Consider the following 19,513-nt stretch of genomic DNA (forward strand, 5'->3'; position numbering starts at 1 on the left):
ATACAAAGTTTACTTGATAAAGACTTTATTAAAACACTTATGGAACAGACTTTATGCTCTTTAGAGGCTTTGAACCAGAAATGTAAAACCAATAACAAAACACCAAACAAAAGACAACAGTTGACTTTGTTACATAAATACAATAAATACTTTCTAAAAAAATGAGATAAACAACATTTGGTACAAACAGCAAGCTTGAAATGAAAACACAGTTTCAGAGTGATTACAGAGCAGCTGCTCTGGTGGGATGTTCACAGCTGGGAAATCTCAAAGAGAAACCACGTTCATCTTTAAATAATAAACTATAACTTATACACACTTTCATTTGTTCTTTTTTTTAATGTATGCACTTTCCTAATTTATCATCCATTTTTATGTCACCTTAATTTTAACATTTCAATGCATAATGCCATTGTTTCATGTCATATTTTTATATTTTATGTCACTTATATATTTAATGATTCATCAGTGTCTCATTTTTATTAATAATCCAACCACGTATTTAATATTTCTTATTTTCAGTTTAATTTCATTCTCATCTTTTATTTTTTTGTCACTTTTCTTTCATAATGCCACTTTCTATATGATCATTTCTTTATTTCATGTCTTTTTCTTTCATTTTGAAAGCTTTGGTTTTCAATATACATTACATAAGAGTTATGCTTTATCTGAATATCATAAATCTGTCCCATAACCTCTGTCTTCCCTCAAATCAGAAGAAAATCTCCACAAAAAAAGTTTAAAAGTGTCTTTTTTTTCAGTAGGAAGTTTTTAGTTTATATAAAGATATCTAATATGCAGCAATTTGAGTCTTAAAAATGTTTTCTCACAAAGAAATGATCAAAAAACTTTGGTGCAGTTTATCCAGGCAGATTGTTTGTTTCACATAGAAACGTTTATGCTGATGTGAGATTTTACTCATGCAGGTCAAAGCAATGCTCAGCGCTGACTCTTTAAAGTGACAGGAAGCAGAAATAACGTTTAACCAGTAACATGGTGGGTAATGAAGAAGAACGAAGGCAGCGTGCAGGCCTGTTTGTGCTGTTTGTCACTTTAAACCTGAACCAAAAGTCCCATTTGGACACGAATAACATCAACAGCTTTTTAAAGTCTGTGAAAATATGACAGCGTATCGAGACTATTGAAGGTTAAGGGAAAATCACAGTATTTAAACTCCTTTTGAAACGTAGTTTGTTGTTTCTCTTAATGACTGGAAAGCTGTTGCTTGTGTTCTAACATTTCCTTTTAAAGATATTTAAACAAATTGAAAGATATAAATTTTACCTACATTTTACTTGGAAATTGTTAAATTAGATGTTTTTCCCATCATAAAAATTCTGTTTTCCTTTTCTTTCTTGTGTTGATATTATTTTTCCCCCACAAATCATACATGTGTGTTTCTCAGAATTGTATGACTTTAATCTCAGGATTTCTTCTTGCTTTACCCAGTCGCTCAGTTTCTCTGTTTGTATTTCTTTACCTTTAGTAATTCGCTCTCATTGTAATGGACACGAACATTCAGGTAGGAAAAATATAAAAAACAAATAAATGTTAATAGATGAACACATTTATTTATCTTCTATCATTTGCTTAGAAATAACAGAACTACAGGGCGTCTGGTCGCTGTTAATGTGACAGTTTGAGAAAGTGGAAAACAGAGTTCAGAGAACAGGTTACTTACCTGAAGCTGAATACTTTTTCACTTTGATCATAATATAATCCCCAGAGAAAAATAAGTCATATATGGTGTGGACTGATAATAAAATCACCCAACCTGCCAAAGAGAAATAAATTCCATCCAAATGGGGCTACAGAGAGTGTATGAAGTGCACAATAGTCCTGTTACCGGACTTTAAAAATCATCCACGTCCTGTTAACTCTGTTGTATAAACTGCAGAAAACTCTGACAGCGACTTCTGGAAGTATAGAAGACTTAAGGCAAACAAAACAACCCCTGCCTCGCAGCTGATATTAGACCTGGACCAGCAAGTCGCCACCTCAAACCCCTGGTAAGCTGGAGGAGAAATAAATTCATGTGCATCACCGAGATCTTGAATAAATAAGGAGAGCTGGAGACTCTGCTCAGCACTGTTTCTAAGTGTTTATTTAGGAGCTCCCTGCTTTTTACACGAAACCCCTGCAGCTATGCACACTTGGCAGTTGGCAGGCAGAAGGCCATGGTGGAGGGAGGCACCAGGATGTCAGTGAAGATGGGTCGGTATCCGACGGGAAGAGGGGGAGCGCTCTGCTCCAGCAAATCCAGTACAGCCCCTTTGATGTCCCGAGAGACGTCGCCTCGGATTTCCAGCAGCACGGACACGTGCTCCTCACTGAGAGAACAAACACAAAATCTTTTTCTACATTATTCACCAAAGGAAATGGACTGGTTCTTACACAGCACTCAAAGCACCTTACACAACTCACCTCATTCACACAAGCTCTTAGGTCTATGTAAGTGCTTTCTATGTAACATTCACACACATTCATGCTCCGATGGATGCTTGGGGTAAGTATCCTGCTCAAGGATATTTGGCTTGGGCAGGGATCGACCCGCAAACCTTGCGATTAGCAGATGACCTGCTCTACTTCCTGAGTTACAGCCAGATCATTTTAAATCGTATGGCATCGCTTTGATGATACCTTTTCTTTCACAATGTCACTTGATTTTAGCTTTTCCTTCTACAATGTTTATGCTTTTGATCATTCTGTTTTATATATGAGTTTATTTATTTCGCATTGATTTTTCTCACCTTTTCACCTGACAGCGTTACTTTAATTCAGACCATTTCATTTTATCTAAAATCAAATTTTTATTTAATTCACATCACCTTATTATACTCTTTTTTCCATAAATGTCACACTTTATGCCTTGTTTAATATCATGCCTCATGTCTCACAGCCTGAAAGTGAGTATAGACTAAGTATAAAAACTAAATGTCAGGCTTTGTCCGTGTGCAAACCTGTGTGGTGAGAAACAATAAAAAAGATTAAAGACTTTAGATGTGCTTAAAGAACTTTAAACCCTCCTGCTGTCATCTCACAGAGGTCTGAGAGATCTTCCACCAACGGTGATGCTAATTTCTAGAGGCCTGATTGGTCAGCAGGCAGCGAGTTCGTGTTATGGCTCTGTTCAGTCTGGGTTTTTCGTTTTGCAGCTTTGTTCAGGTAAGTTATTTTCCTACTCCTGTGGTGCGTGCAATCATAAAAAAGGCTTTTCTCCTTTGAAACGTGCTGACTGACTGATTATGAGATGAATTAAACCTCAGAAACAACCCAAAGACTTCTTGAAACGTCCCGTTTTGTCTGCTCACTTTGGAAGAATTTGTTCTGTTGTTTGTTGTTTCTTCACTCACTGAACAACCAAAGACAATCAGGGCTGTGGCAGCTTTATTAAAGACGGTGTTTCTGAAAGCTGACGTATGACGTCTACAATACAACTTTCTTCTGAACAACACTGGCAGTATTTGTTTTACACATCAAGCTTACAGAATGAGCAGCAGTTAGGGTGGAGGAGGTGCTGATTACCTGATGTCAGGATATTTGGCTGCAAGTCCAGACACCTCCAGTGTGAGCATGTTGGGGTCTTTGAGGCGGATGAATTCGGCCAGGACAGGGAGTAAGGCCAAAGGGTTCACTTCAGGTGCTGACCCTTCACCTTCCTGCTGAGACAGATCGATGCACGTGTGGCTTTGAGTGATCGCGCACGGACAGGTATGAATATTCTGTGGAAATTATTCAGTTAAGACATCGCAGCAGACGAAAACACGATTCTCATGCAGTACAACGGCAAACTATATGTATACGAATACCCCAAAGTGCTCAATGTTAAATAAATCAATCAGTAAATAAAATACTTATGTATGATTTTTCTACTCAGCGTGTTATTATCAAAGAAACTTATTTGACCACTTCTTTAAAAATAATTGTTCTACCAATGAATTTATTAATTAATTTGTAGTTAACAATAAAAGTATTAGAAGTATTTAATTTTGTCATGCAGTAATTCATATTACGTTTCTATTTCACAATATAGCTTTAAAAATGTGTTTATTTCATAAAGCTATAATCCCACGTTTCATCTTTTTTTAACTTTGTTCGTTTCATTTATATATTTTTATTTCTACATTTTTCCATTTTTTTCTCAATTTCTTTATGTTATGTCATATTTTAGTTTTATTATACTTTAGATTATTCAATTTAAAAAAAAAATTCATCATATATTGTTTAAATGTTCAAAAATTAGTTAAATTGTACGTCAATGTTTATCTAATTATGCATTTGTAATTTCATGATTCACATGATTACTTTTCTACTTTTACATCCTTTGATTTGGTCTCTTTTTTTATGTTAATCTTATTTTAATTATTTCATTTTTATTTCAAACTATCACTTGATTTTGTTCCATTTCATTTCATTTTTATGTCCTTGTTCATTTTATAATGTTACATGTCATGTGTATTTTGTTAATCTGTTAAATTAATTGAATATTGACCAGCACGGGCCTAAATAAAATACATTTTATTGTAGTATGAGTAATGTAGTACTCATATTTCTACAAAGTCTCAACCTTAACATACTGATATTGTTCAGTGTTACATAACCTGGTACAGTTTTCTGAATCATGTGTAATAATATTGTGTAATAGTACTTTATACCCACCAGGCTGTGGAAGATTTCTCTGAACAGCTGGTCGTCCTGAAGCATCTGCTGAGCGAGCTGCCTCCTCTCCTCGCCACTACGACACACCAGCCTCTTCTGCATCAGAGCCCTGACGTACTCCACCACCATCAGCCACTGGGCCTCTTCCTGCAGACGCTGTACACACAGAATGTATAAAATAAATATGCACTATGAGACTTATTCCTGTCTTTGGAGGTTATTTACACTTTCTTCGGTTATTAGGTTCTGTACCTTTAGACCACCTTTACCCTCGACACACACAGTACATTTCTAAACCGCTCTCTGAATCTGATACCTGCCGGCAGGGAGGCCGAACGCGCAAGTACAGCTCCAGGTGACGCTCCAGGACGCGGCAAAGTTTGGGGGTCGGGTCTCCCTGAGCCAGCCAGGGTCGGGTGAGCAGGCCTGGGAGGAAAGGCTTCAAATCCAGCAAGAGCTGATCCATGACAAGCCGGCACGCCCGCCGCACCGCCCGGTCCAGAGCTGCCAGAGGGTTAGGAGGAGTGCGAGTGAACTGGCCTGCCGACTGGGACGACTGCTGCTGCTGCAGGCTCTCCGTGGACTTCCTGCACCGACAGTGAACAACGATTAATCCTCTCTGAGACCACACACATCTTTGCTCCTCAAATCGATCTAACTGTTCACTGCACCGATCTGGCAGGTCACTACAGCTGTCTCATACGGCACTAAACAAGCTGTTTTTAGGACACTCAGATTCCGTGCCATGATCTTCATCTCTGGAAAACTGAAAGGCGGTGCTTCGAGGCTCCTGAAATTAATCACATTTAGAGCAAATACCGTTTCACAGGCGCAGCTATTCACTGTGTCTCACATGACATACACCCTCATGTTGTGATGGTCTGCTTGCTTGCTTATAACGTTTCCATGCCGATGGGTGGAGCAGAACATCAGCTCAACTGGAGTGTTTCCTCAATTAAACTCCACCCTTCCTCAGACCATCAGCGGCTTTTCTTTCACACAGATCTTTGCTTTGTGCCACTCAACATGTCCAGATACACACGTCATCATTACTGATGATTCTCACCTCACAGTTAGGTTTTTCTTTGTCTATTTTTAATTTGATACCAAGATAAATTAGTATTTAGTGGCCTTCACCCTGTATCTTCCTCTTTTGTCATGGCTTTAGAGCCAAGCCAGTGTGCAGAAAATTACATTACGACAGTTAATTATTAATGGCTAACTGTTGTGTGACTTATAGCTAAACTCATAATAAAGATCAGGACTCAACCTGTGCATCGGGATTATGTCCAAAGTCTAAAAATATGCAAAGGAACCACTACTGCATGTAGAGGCACTGGGATGTCTTTGCTTCAGAACTTCCCAGTGGAATTCTTCCATTTCTATTTAAGTTTTTTCAAAGTGATATTAAGAAATAATAAGTGACCCCACACCATCAAATGATGGATCGATTCAACATGAGAGCACTGAGAGTGTGCACGTCCTGGAGCATTTATCAATCAGAAGCTCCTGTGTGTGGTGACTACTTACTTCCACACCTGCACTGATCTTCCACTACAAACTTACTTGAGGATGATGCAGTTGCTGATGGAGGCCAGCAGATAGTGGAGGTAGAACTTATTTTTGCTGTTGCTCAGATCCCTGCGATGCTCCTTTCCGAATTCCACCAGAGCTTCACGAAACCTGGAGGTTAAAGTAGATGTAATGATTCACAAAATTATTGCAAAAGGAAACCTCCGGAGCTGAAAAATGCAGCAGGGAGAGCATAAACTGTAGTTCTTCTAACTTCCCACTAGAGGCATGCTCCAAAAAAAAGAGTCAACCCCAACAGACTAATGAATCCAGCTGGATACTGGATTTAGGGGCATATCCATGCTGACTGAAAGGTATCCTGACAGAGGTGGCATGAGCTGATCCATGCTTGCTAGGCCTCACCTCTGTTAAGTGGAGTCATTAACCTGAACCTTCTACCACACTGGCTATTCTGCTTTGACTTTGAGGCATTCTCTTCTAGAGAAACTGGGACATTTTCTCTTTTTGGACCATTTTCTTTAAACCCTAGAGATGGATGTTTGATGTTTGATGTGACTGAAAGTCTCAGAGCAGTTTGAACCTTAGCAGGTCGTCTTGACCATGTTTGTATGTCTAAATCCACTGAGTTGTTTTCGTGATTGTTTGTTAATAAGCAGTTAAACAGGAGCATCTACTGAAATGACTGGTGAGTGTACAAAGCAGCAATAAGGAAATGATAAAACTTGATCTGACTTGAAGTCTACAAACAGTGTAACCTGGTCTAAAGAGCAAATACTAAGCAAAAGCTGGGTGCAGTATGTTCAGGAGCACAGACACACAACGTCCATGCGCACACACCTGTTCAGGAGGTTCTCCATCTCATACAGTCCCATCTGTATAGTCTGATCTCGCAGGGACTCGCCGATCATCAGAGCCACCCGGGCGTTCTCCTCCAGCATCTACCACCGTGACACACAAATCCACACAAAATACACAGCATAGTTATATAAAACACTCCGAGAAGTCCACACCAACTCTACATTCAGTGGGGAACTTGAACTAAGTTTAATAGCAGAGAATGTGAGATCTTTGTTTCTGCCAGTGCATTTCCAAGAAGCACATAATTTCATTACATACAGAATCTGCAGGGTGTGGACAGGGATGAAGATCATCATTGTGATTACATTATCACGTGATTACATTATCCAGCTCCAAAACCAGGACAGAATCCACAGTCATGCTGCATGCGAGGATTGTGAGATGCTCATTTAAAGGTTTATTAAAGAAACTTTCAAATGTGTAAAATTTGCTCCACGTCATGGATCTGTGATTGTATTTATCTGATGTTTTTATAGCACTGGTTACCTGTGTGATGATTGTGGGCAGGCTTGTTTGGTAGAAGCCCTCATGGTCTGTATCTGGCTCCTGGTCCCTCTGCCAGTCCTGCAGCTCCACCTGCAGAGCTTTGTGCATCCATTCAGATACACTCTTCTACAGCAGCAATGACACACACACACACACACACACACACACACACACACACACACACACACACACACACACAGACTATGTGTACTTAATGCAACAACACAGACAGTTTCAATATATAAAACATCTGTCTTCTGTATATGCAGACTGTATCCAGTGCTCACCCGAACACTCTGCACGTATTTGCTCTGCAGCTGCTCGAGTCCCTCTGTGGAGATTAGAGGCCTCAGCTCTTCTCTCTCCATCTCCGTCACCAGCTCAGGATGACCCATCATGTCCGGGCTGCCAAAACAAGACTGCCACGTTCAGATTTTAGTGGCTTTAATAGTCATTGTAATGAAGTATTAATGAACTCGCAGCTTCTTGTGACATTAATGGCTGAACGTGGGTTTGCAGAGTTCAGCCAAAGGGTGGCGTTTCATGCTAATAAAAGTCCATAACTTCACAGTAATAACAAAACAGAGATTTGAAAGAAAAGTTTTGTATCTCTTGTTTCTTCTTTCTTCCAATCTTGTGATTAGCTCAAGATTAAAATCTTCCAAACTGCTGCTTAGAAATATCCTGAAAAACTCTAAAAAACTTTATGGTAACAGAGAAAGGATAAAATACAGATTCTGATCACGAGCCTCACCTGTTGTAGATGTGCAGCACCCAGTTGAGCACAGCGAAGATTTCACCGCTCTCCAGGTCCCAGCTGCTAACCTAGGCCACAAATATCACTTACATGTAGACAGTGATGGTGGTCGGTGTTTAAAAAAACACTGACCTGGACAGAAGAAGACAGATCTGTAGTATTCATGATGAGGTGGCATTGTTCATTTCACCGACCTGTGTCAGGTGGGCATGTAAACAGCGGTGGCTGGCCCTCAAGTAGGCTCCAGTCAGCTTGTATTGTTGCGGGACGCAGTGCTCCAGCAGGTGGCGTACGGTGGCCAGGTCGGCCATGATGCCGTGCTGCAGTGCAGAGAGGTGACCTGCCAGACCCGGACCACGTGTGTGCAGATAGGAAACACTGCGAAACCGCGCCGCCACCGCCTCCTCTAGTACCTGGGAGTATGAGTGAACTGAGACATACATTTGTATATTCAAAAGCAGAAACTTGGTAACAGTGTTTGTATCAGGTGCCGCTGACCTTGAAGAAGCACGCTCTCCAGCAGCGAGGTCGTCCAGGGGGTAGGGGCCTGCTGTTGCCTCCGCCGCCTCCCCTCTCCTCCAGCAGAGTTTGGTCCAGCGCCTCCTCCCGCTCCACAATTCTCACAGCGGATACAAACGGCGTGGGGTTTTGTCGGGCCAGAGCCAGAGCACTGCTCACCACCGCCCACAGCTCCTTCCCTGCAGCGCCAGGATGAATGTGGAGTATGAAGATATCAGGTTTCAACCAGCAGACTTTGTGCTTTCATCATCAGGACCACAGAAGCTGGGATTAAAGATTTTATTAAAGCTGCTAATACCCAATGGCACTCTTTCCATGACACTGCTTTTTCTACACGCTTCTTTGATGTATTCTTGCTTTAGAAAAGTCAACTGTAAAGCTTATTGCATATCCTGGGTGCATACTAAATATCGCTGAATGTTATCATTTGTTTTCTTTTATCAATAAAGATTTTTTAAAGGTTTCTTTCCAGAACAAAACTGGTTGCTACAGCTGCAAATGCCTGAAGGTCAGTTATTTAAAACCATGTCTCAACAACTTTAAGCAACTTATATGAATGAATGGTCTTTTTTTTTTTACAGAAACATGTAAATCTGATTAACAGTGATGTGTTGTTAGGCTGCTAGGAGAGGAACTTTAACAAAAAATGATGGTTGAGCTTGAACAGATTTTCCCATATCTTAATGAGTTCCTCACCCAGTGCATCGACCAGGTGCCGGACTCCAGAGAAATATTTGGCCACCACTTCCTGGTCTTCAGTGCTGAGTGCACCTCCTGCGGCCTTGTTGAGCTGCCATAGAATATCATCCTGCAAGTACTCCAGATCCATCAGCTTGGCATGGGCCTCCAACAGCCGCCGGGACTCCACCAGGCGCTCTGTCTCCATCACCATGCTACGCACTGGGCAATAGAGAGTATGTGGAGGTGGTTTACATGGAACTATAAGAATTACCAAAAGAATTATTAAACATGAAAAGGTTTACACTGCGCTATAGTTTCTGTATGAAGTCATTATGAGTGGATATCCCGTAATACGGTCATCATAGCTGACGGTGACATCAGAAGCCCCACCCACCTGCCATTTAAACATGGCTGCAAAGGGCAGCCAATCAGAACACCTCTTTTAGGCACGCAGACATACCTCTGAATATCAGGCAGAAAAATAAGGGGATTTTCCAACCAGCAATAGCGTAAATGTCATATTCACACACTTTTAAAGCTTTTAAGGCGTCAGCATGGAAAACTCAGTATCCTTAAAATACACATTAGAGCAGTGGGACACCTTTTTTATATGTTTTCAAATCAAAAACACACAGAAACAAACAAAGTCACAGTAAATTTGCCAAAATGCATCAATGTAAATGTTTTATGGTGTTAGTGTCAGCTTTCAAATAGTTTTCCTGAAATCCTGTTCCAGCATAAAACTGTGTAAAATGATGTCATCTCTAGATTTAAAGTCCTTTCATGTCAAATTAAAACCAGTTATAATAATCTGCTCATCATATAACAGGATTAAGGCAAATGTATGCATGTATGTATGCAAAGCGTGATGACAGGGACATCTACGTTAGTCACTTTCGTCATGGGATCCTACTTTCATCCACACAGCTGCTTCTCACCGGAGTAAAGTCGTGGCAGGTTGCTAACGGCAGTGAGGAGCTGACTGTGGTTTGCAGACACCTCTCTCAGTCTCTCCAGAGATCTTCCCCCCTCTGTGTTTTGATCAGACTCCAGTCCAGCTTTCTTCAAATCACGTGACACTTCCCTCAGCTCAGTCCGGGCCTCGCGGAGCTGCTCCAGACCCCAGCCCACTCCCTCCAGGTACGACTGGACCATGGACTGGAAAGAAAGGGATTGCAGTGTTAATGTTAGGTCTATTTACAAAAAACGGAAAAACAGCAAAACTTTTCCTCTGTCCTTCCACCTCCCTACATGCCATCTTTCTTGTGATTGGATGTAACGGGACTAAAAACCCTCCTGAAGGTTTTCGTGATTTTTGGTCAGCAGTGGTTTTCTCCTTGGAACTTTTCTATGGATGCCATTTTTTTCCTCGTCTCTTACTGAAGAATCATGAACTCTGACCTCTACCGAGACAAGTGAGGCCTGCAGGTCTTTGATGTTGTTCTGGGTTCTTTTGTGACCTCGTGGATGAGTCATCGACGAACTTTTAGGGTAATTATCAACACCACTGTTCCAAGTGGTGTTGATAATTATTCAGTGGAGTCCCAAAGTCTTAGAAATATCTTTCTTTTCCAGACTAATAGACATCAGTGACTTTGTTTCTCACTTGTCTCTTTAGATTGCAGAATGATGTGCTGTTCATTGAAATCTCAAGTGATTTCTTGAGTCGGCAGGTCTGGTGGTAATCAGTCCAGGGTGTGGCAACGGAACTTGAACTCAGCTTTCCAAGATAAAAAATCAAAGTTAATTCATGATTTAAGAAGAGGGGCAGGTAGCTTTGGATAGCTTTTTTCACCTCAGTAAATAAAATCATTACTTTAAAAACACATTTTCTGTTGAACTGGGTTATAACTATAATTACAACTTATTTGATGACCTGAAACATTTAAGTGTGACGAATAAGAAAAAAAGAAAGAAATCAAGAAGGGGGCAAATATTTTTTGCAGCACTGTATGCAACAGAAAATAAGGAAGAGTAGATTAGGTTTCTTTTATGTGCCTTATTGGGATAATTTAAACTGCTTTAAACTACTGCTCCATTATTGTGCATTGATGCGTACTTGTGGACTGTGTTGTCACCTTCAGTCTGGTGTGAACGGACGCTGTCCTCTGACTTTCTCTCTTCCTGTATTGACTGAGTCGCTCCAGATGTTCAGGCCGACAGAAAACACCCGACGCCCACTTCAGGGCAGCGCCGCGGGCCAAACACTCTGCCCTCTCCACCTCAGGCCACACCTCAGGCTGTGGCACCATGTCTGAGAGACAAAGAGAAGAAAATATCAGGCAGGGAGATATAGTGAAGCAACTCGCCCATAAAGAGGCAGGCCTGCCCTTAAGCATACTCTGTTTTATTGTCTTTTCAAGCTGTAATTTACACCATGAACATCACAGTGTTGAAACTTGTGACTGAGACGATAAACTCTTTTACTGAAGTCGTAGAGGAAGTGAGCAGCAGGTTGATTCCTCCTGGCCTTTCTGTTCTGTTCCAGTCTGTTGTGTTTGAAACACCCCCTGTTGGCCATTAGATAGAATGCAGGTTTAATTAACTTCAGCCCTCAAAGCTACAAACATCTTTTATATACAGTCAGTGTCACACACACCGCAAAGAGGCGTGTTTTATCCACTACTTGCTTCTAGCACAAGATATATTAAAAATACTAAGTTCTAAGTTCATGTTTGGGTAAAATGTAAAGAATAAAAATTACATTTTATTTTTATATATAAAAGACTCTGAGCCGTGTTAGTAAGCTGCTGAGCCATCCTGTGTCACTAGAACAGCTTCAAAGCTCAAAGTCTCAGGACTCCACAGGAGGGAAGGAACACCACTCTTCCAAAACATATCCCCTCATTTGGTATTTTGATGTTCCAAAATCTCCCTTAGGTGTTTAGTGAATCTCATTTTCATTTTCTCATATCATTTTCATCCTCATCAAAGCATTGAGCCCTTATGTCCTATCAGTGGGGGGCATTATAATCCTGGAAATGACCACTATCAGAAATGTTTCATCACAGGGAATAATTTTGTTCTGAGTTGTCGTTGCACATTTCTCTAAGAGGACAAGAAAACACAAACAAAGGTTTAAGTTCACCGTTTATTATATTATGTTGATCTGTTTTAATCTGCACGCGCCAACTTATACTGCATTAGACATGTCAGAGAAGTTCTAGCTTTGCAGTAGTAAATTATGGATGTTAGTTAAACTATTATGTATGTTTTATTATAATAAGATGTTCTACATTTGTTCCATTTTATTTCCATCTCAGTTCAGCCACTGAGATTCTGTTTTATTTTTTACCTCTATGTTGGAATAACAAAGCTAAGAAACAACACGTCGGGTGTGTTGCTGCATTGACATGACTTTCACTCGGTAATGCTTGATTGATACAACGGCAATAAATCTATGCATACAGTGCAAGTAATTTTAACATTTAATTCTGTGTTTTTTAAGTATTTACAATTATTGTTTTTCTTTTGCAAACTTTTATTTTTGAATAAATATTACTTCCTACCACTGTTATCCTGTCAGGGCAAGCAAGGCAAGCAGTGCTTTCCTCATCAAATCTAAAAATAGATGCAAATTGAAAAACAGTGATTTTTCCTTTCACTTTGATCTTAAAGCTTCTCATCTATTTGTGCTAATTTTGTGCTCATCTCCCATTAACAATGCAGGAGCTGGGCAAGTGGAAGACAGCAGCTTTTTTTCTGGTGGATAAACTCTGGTTTTTCGCTGACGGGACGGGAGTGTGTGAAACAATCTGGCTCAGCCTTCACTGCTCTGAGATCAGCTATGACATGCACTACATATGGAAACACAGCTAGCAATAGCAACTAAATGAGCTTTAGTGATTTAGCATCAGTGATGAGTTTGGTCTTGCTAACCACCTTGGCCAGCATGAGTCATGTAGAGTAAAAAAGTTGTTAATAACTTCTTACATTAGCAAGAAAAGCTGTGACGACGGTAGAGAGGGGAAGGCAGCTCTGACCATAAAATAGGCAAGTTGACTAGGTGCAGTGTCAACAGTGCTTTTAAATAAGTATCTATGAGAATGTCTGACAGTATTTAATTTAACCAGCTGGTTTGCCAACACTCCACATGACATGATGGAGTTGGAAAACAGAATCTAATGAGACAAGGGGAAATAAAACTAAACAAAATGCACATGAGATAAGAGACTAGCAAAATAAAACAGGAAGTAACAAACATCCAAACAATGACACTAATATACAAACTAGTCACTAATGGGAACGCTAAGAAAAAACAAAGGAAAACCCTGTATAATCTGATCTCTAAGTAAAATACTAACTGCTACCCATACACCACACTAAAGTCAAAGGTCAAGAGTGTACAAAGAGGGATACAAAGAGGGGCATTAAATAAAGGATTAAAAAGTCCGCAACTAAAAAAATTCCAAAAGCCAACGGGCAGGGTCAAAAAACCAGGATCATGACACAACATTCATATTTTAATATTGAGAGTTAACCGTGACAGATACTACTCAAGTCTCTGTTCGCCTTACTGCAAAACTCACCGCATGCCACCGCTTCCTACCCACACCTTCCAAATCAAGGAAATGATAAAAGTCTGCTCGGTCACATGGTATTAAAGATGGGAGGTCAGCACAGTCAAGGGGAGCGGACACACAGCAGAGCAAGGGGGGAAGCAACAAGGGGGACCAAGTGAAAGCTGCTCTCCATCTGATCCAAAAGGACCTCTCTTGTCCTCCCTTTCTTTACACCTTCCTTAAAAATTGTAATAAGTCCGTTTGATAGTAATATTTTAACACAGTTTATTAATTAGCTCAAGGACAGTACCTATATGAAAAAATAATGCTAGCTGGTGCTCTTCTTTGTACATAAATACTTCCCTTCCTTTAAGTGTAAAAAAACATATTCAGAAACTGTCCATGAGCCACAAGCCGTACAACCGTAAACTCAAGTGAAAAACATCAATCCCTCAGGTTTTCCATATTGAATCATCTACAATATAGAGATCACAGTGGAAAGGCAAAAAAATATGTACTTTATTTCTTCTTGATTCAAACAAAATGTTTGATTAAAACAATATTTAACATTTAAGGCAACTTCACTCCTACGCAGTAACGCTAGCACCACAACAAAAGGGAGAGTGAGACATTTAATTCATGTGAGTAACGACTTACTCAGTGACACCTGGCAAAGCAATCCAGTGGACCCATCATCTAAAGAGTCCAATAAACTCAGTAACAAAACGAAAATGCTTGATTCCATATAACAGCTGAGAATCAAATAATACAGCATAAAGTTAAAATATTCAACTTGTATAAACATTTAACTTCATCGATTGAGGGAAAAGGAATCTGACATATTTTAACATTTATTTTATTTATTTATTTATTTTTTACCTCTGATAACTTTCTTGTGCTTGCAGTGGATCAAACAGTGGATCAAACAGTATATTTTGTCCCCCAGAAAACCAGAGCTCACGTCCTCATTTTAATATTGATCAGACCAACAGAGGCAGCTGTGTACCGTCAAAGGTTTCTGTTTGACTTAAAAACACTTTCCCCTGCAACACTCAAGATACTTCTGGTATCCCGCGGTTCTTTACAGCAAAAGAACTGTGTGTTTGTTTGTGTGTTTCTTACAGAGGAATAAACACACAAAACATGCAAGAAAACTTTAAAGTGCAAGCGGAAATGCAGAGACAACATGTTAAACGCCTTATACTCACTGGGTGTGACTATAGTTCAGGGCTATTACCATCATGAGATTAGCTGCGTTACTACAGGGAACAGTATTTGATCATATTTAGACAAACTGGGCTCCAAGTGAACGAGTGATTCTAAATGTCACAGTTTAAAATCATTTGAAGGAAGTTTTGAAAGCTGGTCACAACCTTTCCCATGACAGAGGAGCTTGAATTGGCTCGATTATGTGCTAGAAGAGAAGTTTCACTCCCTCGGCAGCGTCATTATTTCTGTCACAGCAGCTCTGCTTCAGAGAAATGCTCGTGCAGAAATGTGCAGTGATGAGATTTGTTCCCAGCTGGGAAGCAGCCTGTCAAGAGCGATTATGGATTGCCTCACTTAATGTTTTTTTTAATCGCTTTCTCATTTACCAGCACAAGAAAAGTACACTCTGATTTTGTTACGGCTCCCAAAGCTGCCCCCAAATATTCTCCCATAATTTTCTCTGAATGTTCAGTATTGAGCTACCCACCACAGAACATTACATTCAGTGAGGAAAAATACAGACTTCTTATGAGATTTTTATTTTGGAGAGCTGGTGAACTTTCGCTTATTATACCATTAACACAGCTTTGACTTTAAAGCCTTATTAATCAAAATGTAATGAAGACAGAGGAAATAATATAAATAATAGATACAATTTAACAAACTGAGTACCAACACAGAGAAACCTAACCCCTATTTACACTTTCCTAGAATATAGTTATCGTCAATACACTTTGCAGATAAACCTTCATATCAACCCTCAGAAATTATAGATAAAACATCCCCCAAAAGGTTGACTCTGTTCATCTGGACGTAGCGTTTTCAGTAGGAGAAACGTTTCGTCACTCATCCAAATGACTTCTTCAGTCTCAGCTCTCTGCAGGTTTCCCAAACTTTATAACGAGTACATTTGCACAATGACTGAAACCAGCACCACTGAAGGAACAATGGGCTGTGAGGTCAGTTTCTTCATTAATAGGCAAATTGCCATGACCACTGATCAAAGACCATTGGTCCACCCCAAGGATCGAATCCCTCGACACAAACAGAGTAACATAGTGTACGCTGTTAAGTGCCAGGAGGATTGCCAGGATTTGTACATTGAGGAACCCAAACAATCTCTGGCGAAGCGGATGGCACAACACAGAAGAGCCACCTCGATTGGGGAAACCTGCAGTCAGCTGAGACTGAAGAAGTCACTTAGATGAGTGACAAAACTTTTCTCCCACAAAACACTACGTCCAGATAAACAGAATCAACTTTTTTGGGGGGCGGATTTCCTTACTGGATGATTGAGCATGCATCAAGACATAAATACAACACTGAGCGGGCCACAGCAGATCATCTGCCTGCATCTCACAATGTCCCTGACATCCTCCTCTACATGTCCTCCTTCACTAATTCCACAAAGCTTGTCTGAGGTCTTCCTTTTTCCCTCCTGCCACATTTATCATCCTCTGTGAAATATATCTCTTCTATCGAGTCTAAAAATGGCATCATACACATGACCCCCTGTCTCTTGGGTGAAAGATCAGGTGATTCCAAGACTTCAGTGAAGTGACAAGAATCAGGATTCTTGTCTTCCTTGTATATAGTAAAAAGAGACAATGCCTAAAAATGTACATAGCTTCCAGCATATCCCGAGTTACCCAACAATTCGGGAATGGGAAGTGCTGCGCAGTCAAACAATTCTCCCTGTCCCAATGGAGGGACTATTTTATAGCCCAGACTCTTTGTGTTGTGCTTGTCAGGTAAGCAGGATATCATATCTCATCTGTGAGTCAGCTAGAACACAGTTAGTCACATGACTGCCTCAATTGGAATTACACAACATAATTGGTCTTAATGGAATAATGTACTGGTTAGTGACTCAGCAGACAGCAATGTGCTGCGCTGGGTCGCCTGGCTTTCTGGCACTCTGGAGGTTGAAAGGTTACAGATCTGCAGCACAATGGACAATATGATCGTTAACTGCCGACGGCGATTAGACAGACCTGATTCATAACGATTTTGCAAAGATTGCAGAAAATGATTTACTGCTGATTTTATATGAGAAGATCCTGATGAGTTTAAAGCTGCTACTTAATGTTCAGTAGTTGGTCTAAAAGTCAAATATAAGTGGAAAGGAGTGAGATCAATTTAGCTGACATTTTCAGATGGCTGCAACTAAAGATGCTGTTTCTTATCATATATGTGTGATAAGAAAACCAAGAAGGTACAAACAACAAAAACATGCTGATGCAGAAGCTACAGTGTTTTCAATCCACATCGACTCCAATCCTCTATCTGAAGAGGCACTTTCCCCTTAATAACAACCGTATGGTGAGTGATTTCTTTTTAAATCACTCACCAGACTGGATACTGTTAGGTTGGCCTCACCTCTTCTAATTTCCTGAGCTGGAACTCTCAACCAGGTTTGTGCTGTTTGGACCATTTTAATGGAATTATGTGACAAGGAATATGACCCACAGTGTGTCCAAGAAGCTTGTGCTTTAGTTCAATCTAGCATTTTGTGTTTTTTGCAGTTTTTTATATTACTTAGCATAACATAACTAAATAGCAGGTATCTGTGTCTGTGCACTCATTCAGTTTATGCCAGGAGCTTGCTAACCGAGCTAACTTAGAGCTCCAAAATGTAGACTTCATGTAGCGGGTGGCTGCATACATCTACATTTGTGGGTCATTGTTCTCAGCATATCTGAGATTTCTGACATTAAACACAACAGCACACGGTCACTTCAGCAGCTGCAGTGGAGCTTTCAGTTATACAAGATCTTTAAAGCCCTCGTGAAATGGATATTTGAACATTCACAGGTTTGAAATTGCGTCATGAGAAAATTAAACTTTTATACCCAAACACAGTTGGAGAGTCTGTAGTTTTCTCGCCCCCCAGCAGAAACACTGGACACAGGGAGAATCCTGTATCTCACAAGCACTGGCTTCTTCAATATTTCATCAGTCACTACAAATCAATCCATCAGTGTGAGGCAAACTCCTCTGGTGTGTTCATTCATTTCTCTCACAGAGAAGTAAGAGTGCAGCCTCACGCACAGCTTTGTTTTGGTTCTAGCTGTTAAGAGGCTTTAGAAGAAGTGGGTGTTGGCCACAGTCAAGCAGTGTGTGTGTGTGTGTGTGTGTGTGTGTGTGTGTGTGTGTGTCCCATTACCTTCTGGTTTGTCACCACCATTCTTCTGATCCCCAGCTGACATTGGAGTTCAGTTTTTAGCCGCCCATCCACCCGACGAGTCTCCTTTTCCCCTGAGGGCCGGTGCTGAAGGTGCCCAGGGCGCAGATCTGATGGAAGACAGTGAAGGAAGACACTGATGAGGAAGAGGAGAGGAGGAAGCAGAAGAAGAAGGAGAAGGAGAAGAAAGGGTGGAGGAGAGAAGGCACATATCCATTCTACTGAAGGCTTTCCTCTTTTCCTCTCTCTCACACACATACACTCTCTCTCCAGACACATCCTCTGCTGAGAGGCCGGCAGGAAAGGAGGGGGAGTTAAAGGAAGAGAATAATGCTTGAGGGTGGAAAGAGAGGGGAGGGAGGGGGAGAAAGGGAGGGTATAGGGTGATGTGCTGCTTTCAGGAGCCTGTGCAGAAGATGGTAAATGCTGTTAGAGGTGATTGTTTCTAGTTTTATAGCCAACAAAACAATTGCAAATAAATAGTTGATTATTAGCGTTTTCTTTCAACTAGAGGAATTGAATTTCATTTTTACAACAGTCCGTCATACCTTTTTTACTTTTTTAAAGGTAAAGACCCCATGATGTTAGAGAGAACCCCAGTAATTAGAAGATTCCCCGTGAGCAGCACTTGCCAATAGTGGGGAGGAAAAACTCCCCTTTAAAAGGAAGTGACGTCGAACAGAACTCGACTCAGGGAGTTCAGGGTGAGGAGACAATACAGGAGACATAATGGTAAAAGTGGTAGTAATAACAACATATAAACACATGTGGAGTGAAAAGAAGGTGGAGGATGTCTTATGTCGAGTGGTACGATCCCACAAAGCACACTGGGAGGACTTATGAAGTTTATCTAATGAGTTAAACTGACTGCAGTTCATGGCGAGCAGTATGATAGAGGCAAATCCATGTTTGCACAATTTAAAATATTTCAAAACATTTGGTGAAACACGGTGGCTCACAACAAAACATCAGCTGGACTGTTGATCATGTCGTTACATGACAAAGAACAAAGGAGAGGGCTTCAGATATTTCCTCTCTGTTATTCTGAATCATTAATTTGCCAAACATGCATGTCTTTGGAGTGTTGGAGAAAGCTGGATTACCTGGAGAGAACCCAGGTAGATA

General features: G+C 40.5%; 1 protein-coding gene across 4 annotated transcripts; it reads right to left on the reverse strand.

The window, feature by feature from the left end:
- Positions 1 to 8: 8 nt before the first annotated feature.
- On the reverse strand, positions 9 to 18,690 carry exoc3l1 (exocyst complex component 3-like 1). Of its 4 annotated transcripts, none has more exons than XM_023153158.3 (15): positions 18,371 to 18,689; positions 11,572 to 11,747; positions 10,432 to 10,651; positions 9,509 to 9,712; positions 8,792 to 8,991; positions 8,488 to 8,706; positions 8,291 to 8,361; positions 7,824 to 7,941; positions 7,537 to 7,662; positions 7,030 to 7,130; positions 6,226 to 6,342; positions 4,976 to 5,246; positions 4,660 to 4,815; positions 3,526 to 3,662; positions 9 to 2,330 (listed from the first exon to the last, which is right to left on the reverse strand). In XM_023153158.3, exons 1-15 carry the CDS (start codon positions 18,411 to 18,413, stop codon positions 2,144 to 2,146), a joined length of 2,346 nt encoding a protein of 781 aa, XP_023008926.1. In that variant the 5' UTR covers positions 18,414 to 18,689; the 3' UTR covers positions 9 to 2,143. The 4 variants fall into 4 exon arrangements, with proteins under 4 accessions (XP_023008926.1, XP_014264832.1, XP_014264833.1 ...); XM_014409346.4 differs by having other exon boundaries at positions 3,526 to 3,722; XM_014409347.4 differs by having other exon boundaries at positions 3,526 to 3,659; positions 18,371 to 18,688.
- Between the last annotated feature and the right edge of the window lie 823 nt (positions 18,691 to 19,513).

The sequence above is a fragment of the Maylandia zebra genome, linkage group LG7 (assembly GCF_041146795.1).
Source record: "Maylandia zebra isolate NMK-2024a linkage group LG7, Mzebra_GT3a, whole genome shotgun sequence".
Taxonomy (NCBI): Eukaryota; Metazoa; Chordata; class Actinopteri; order Cichliformes; family Cichlidae; genus Maylandia; species Maylandia zebra.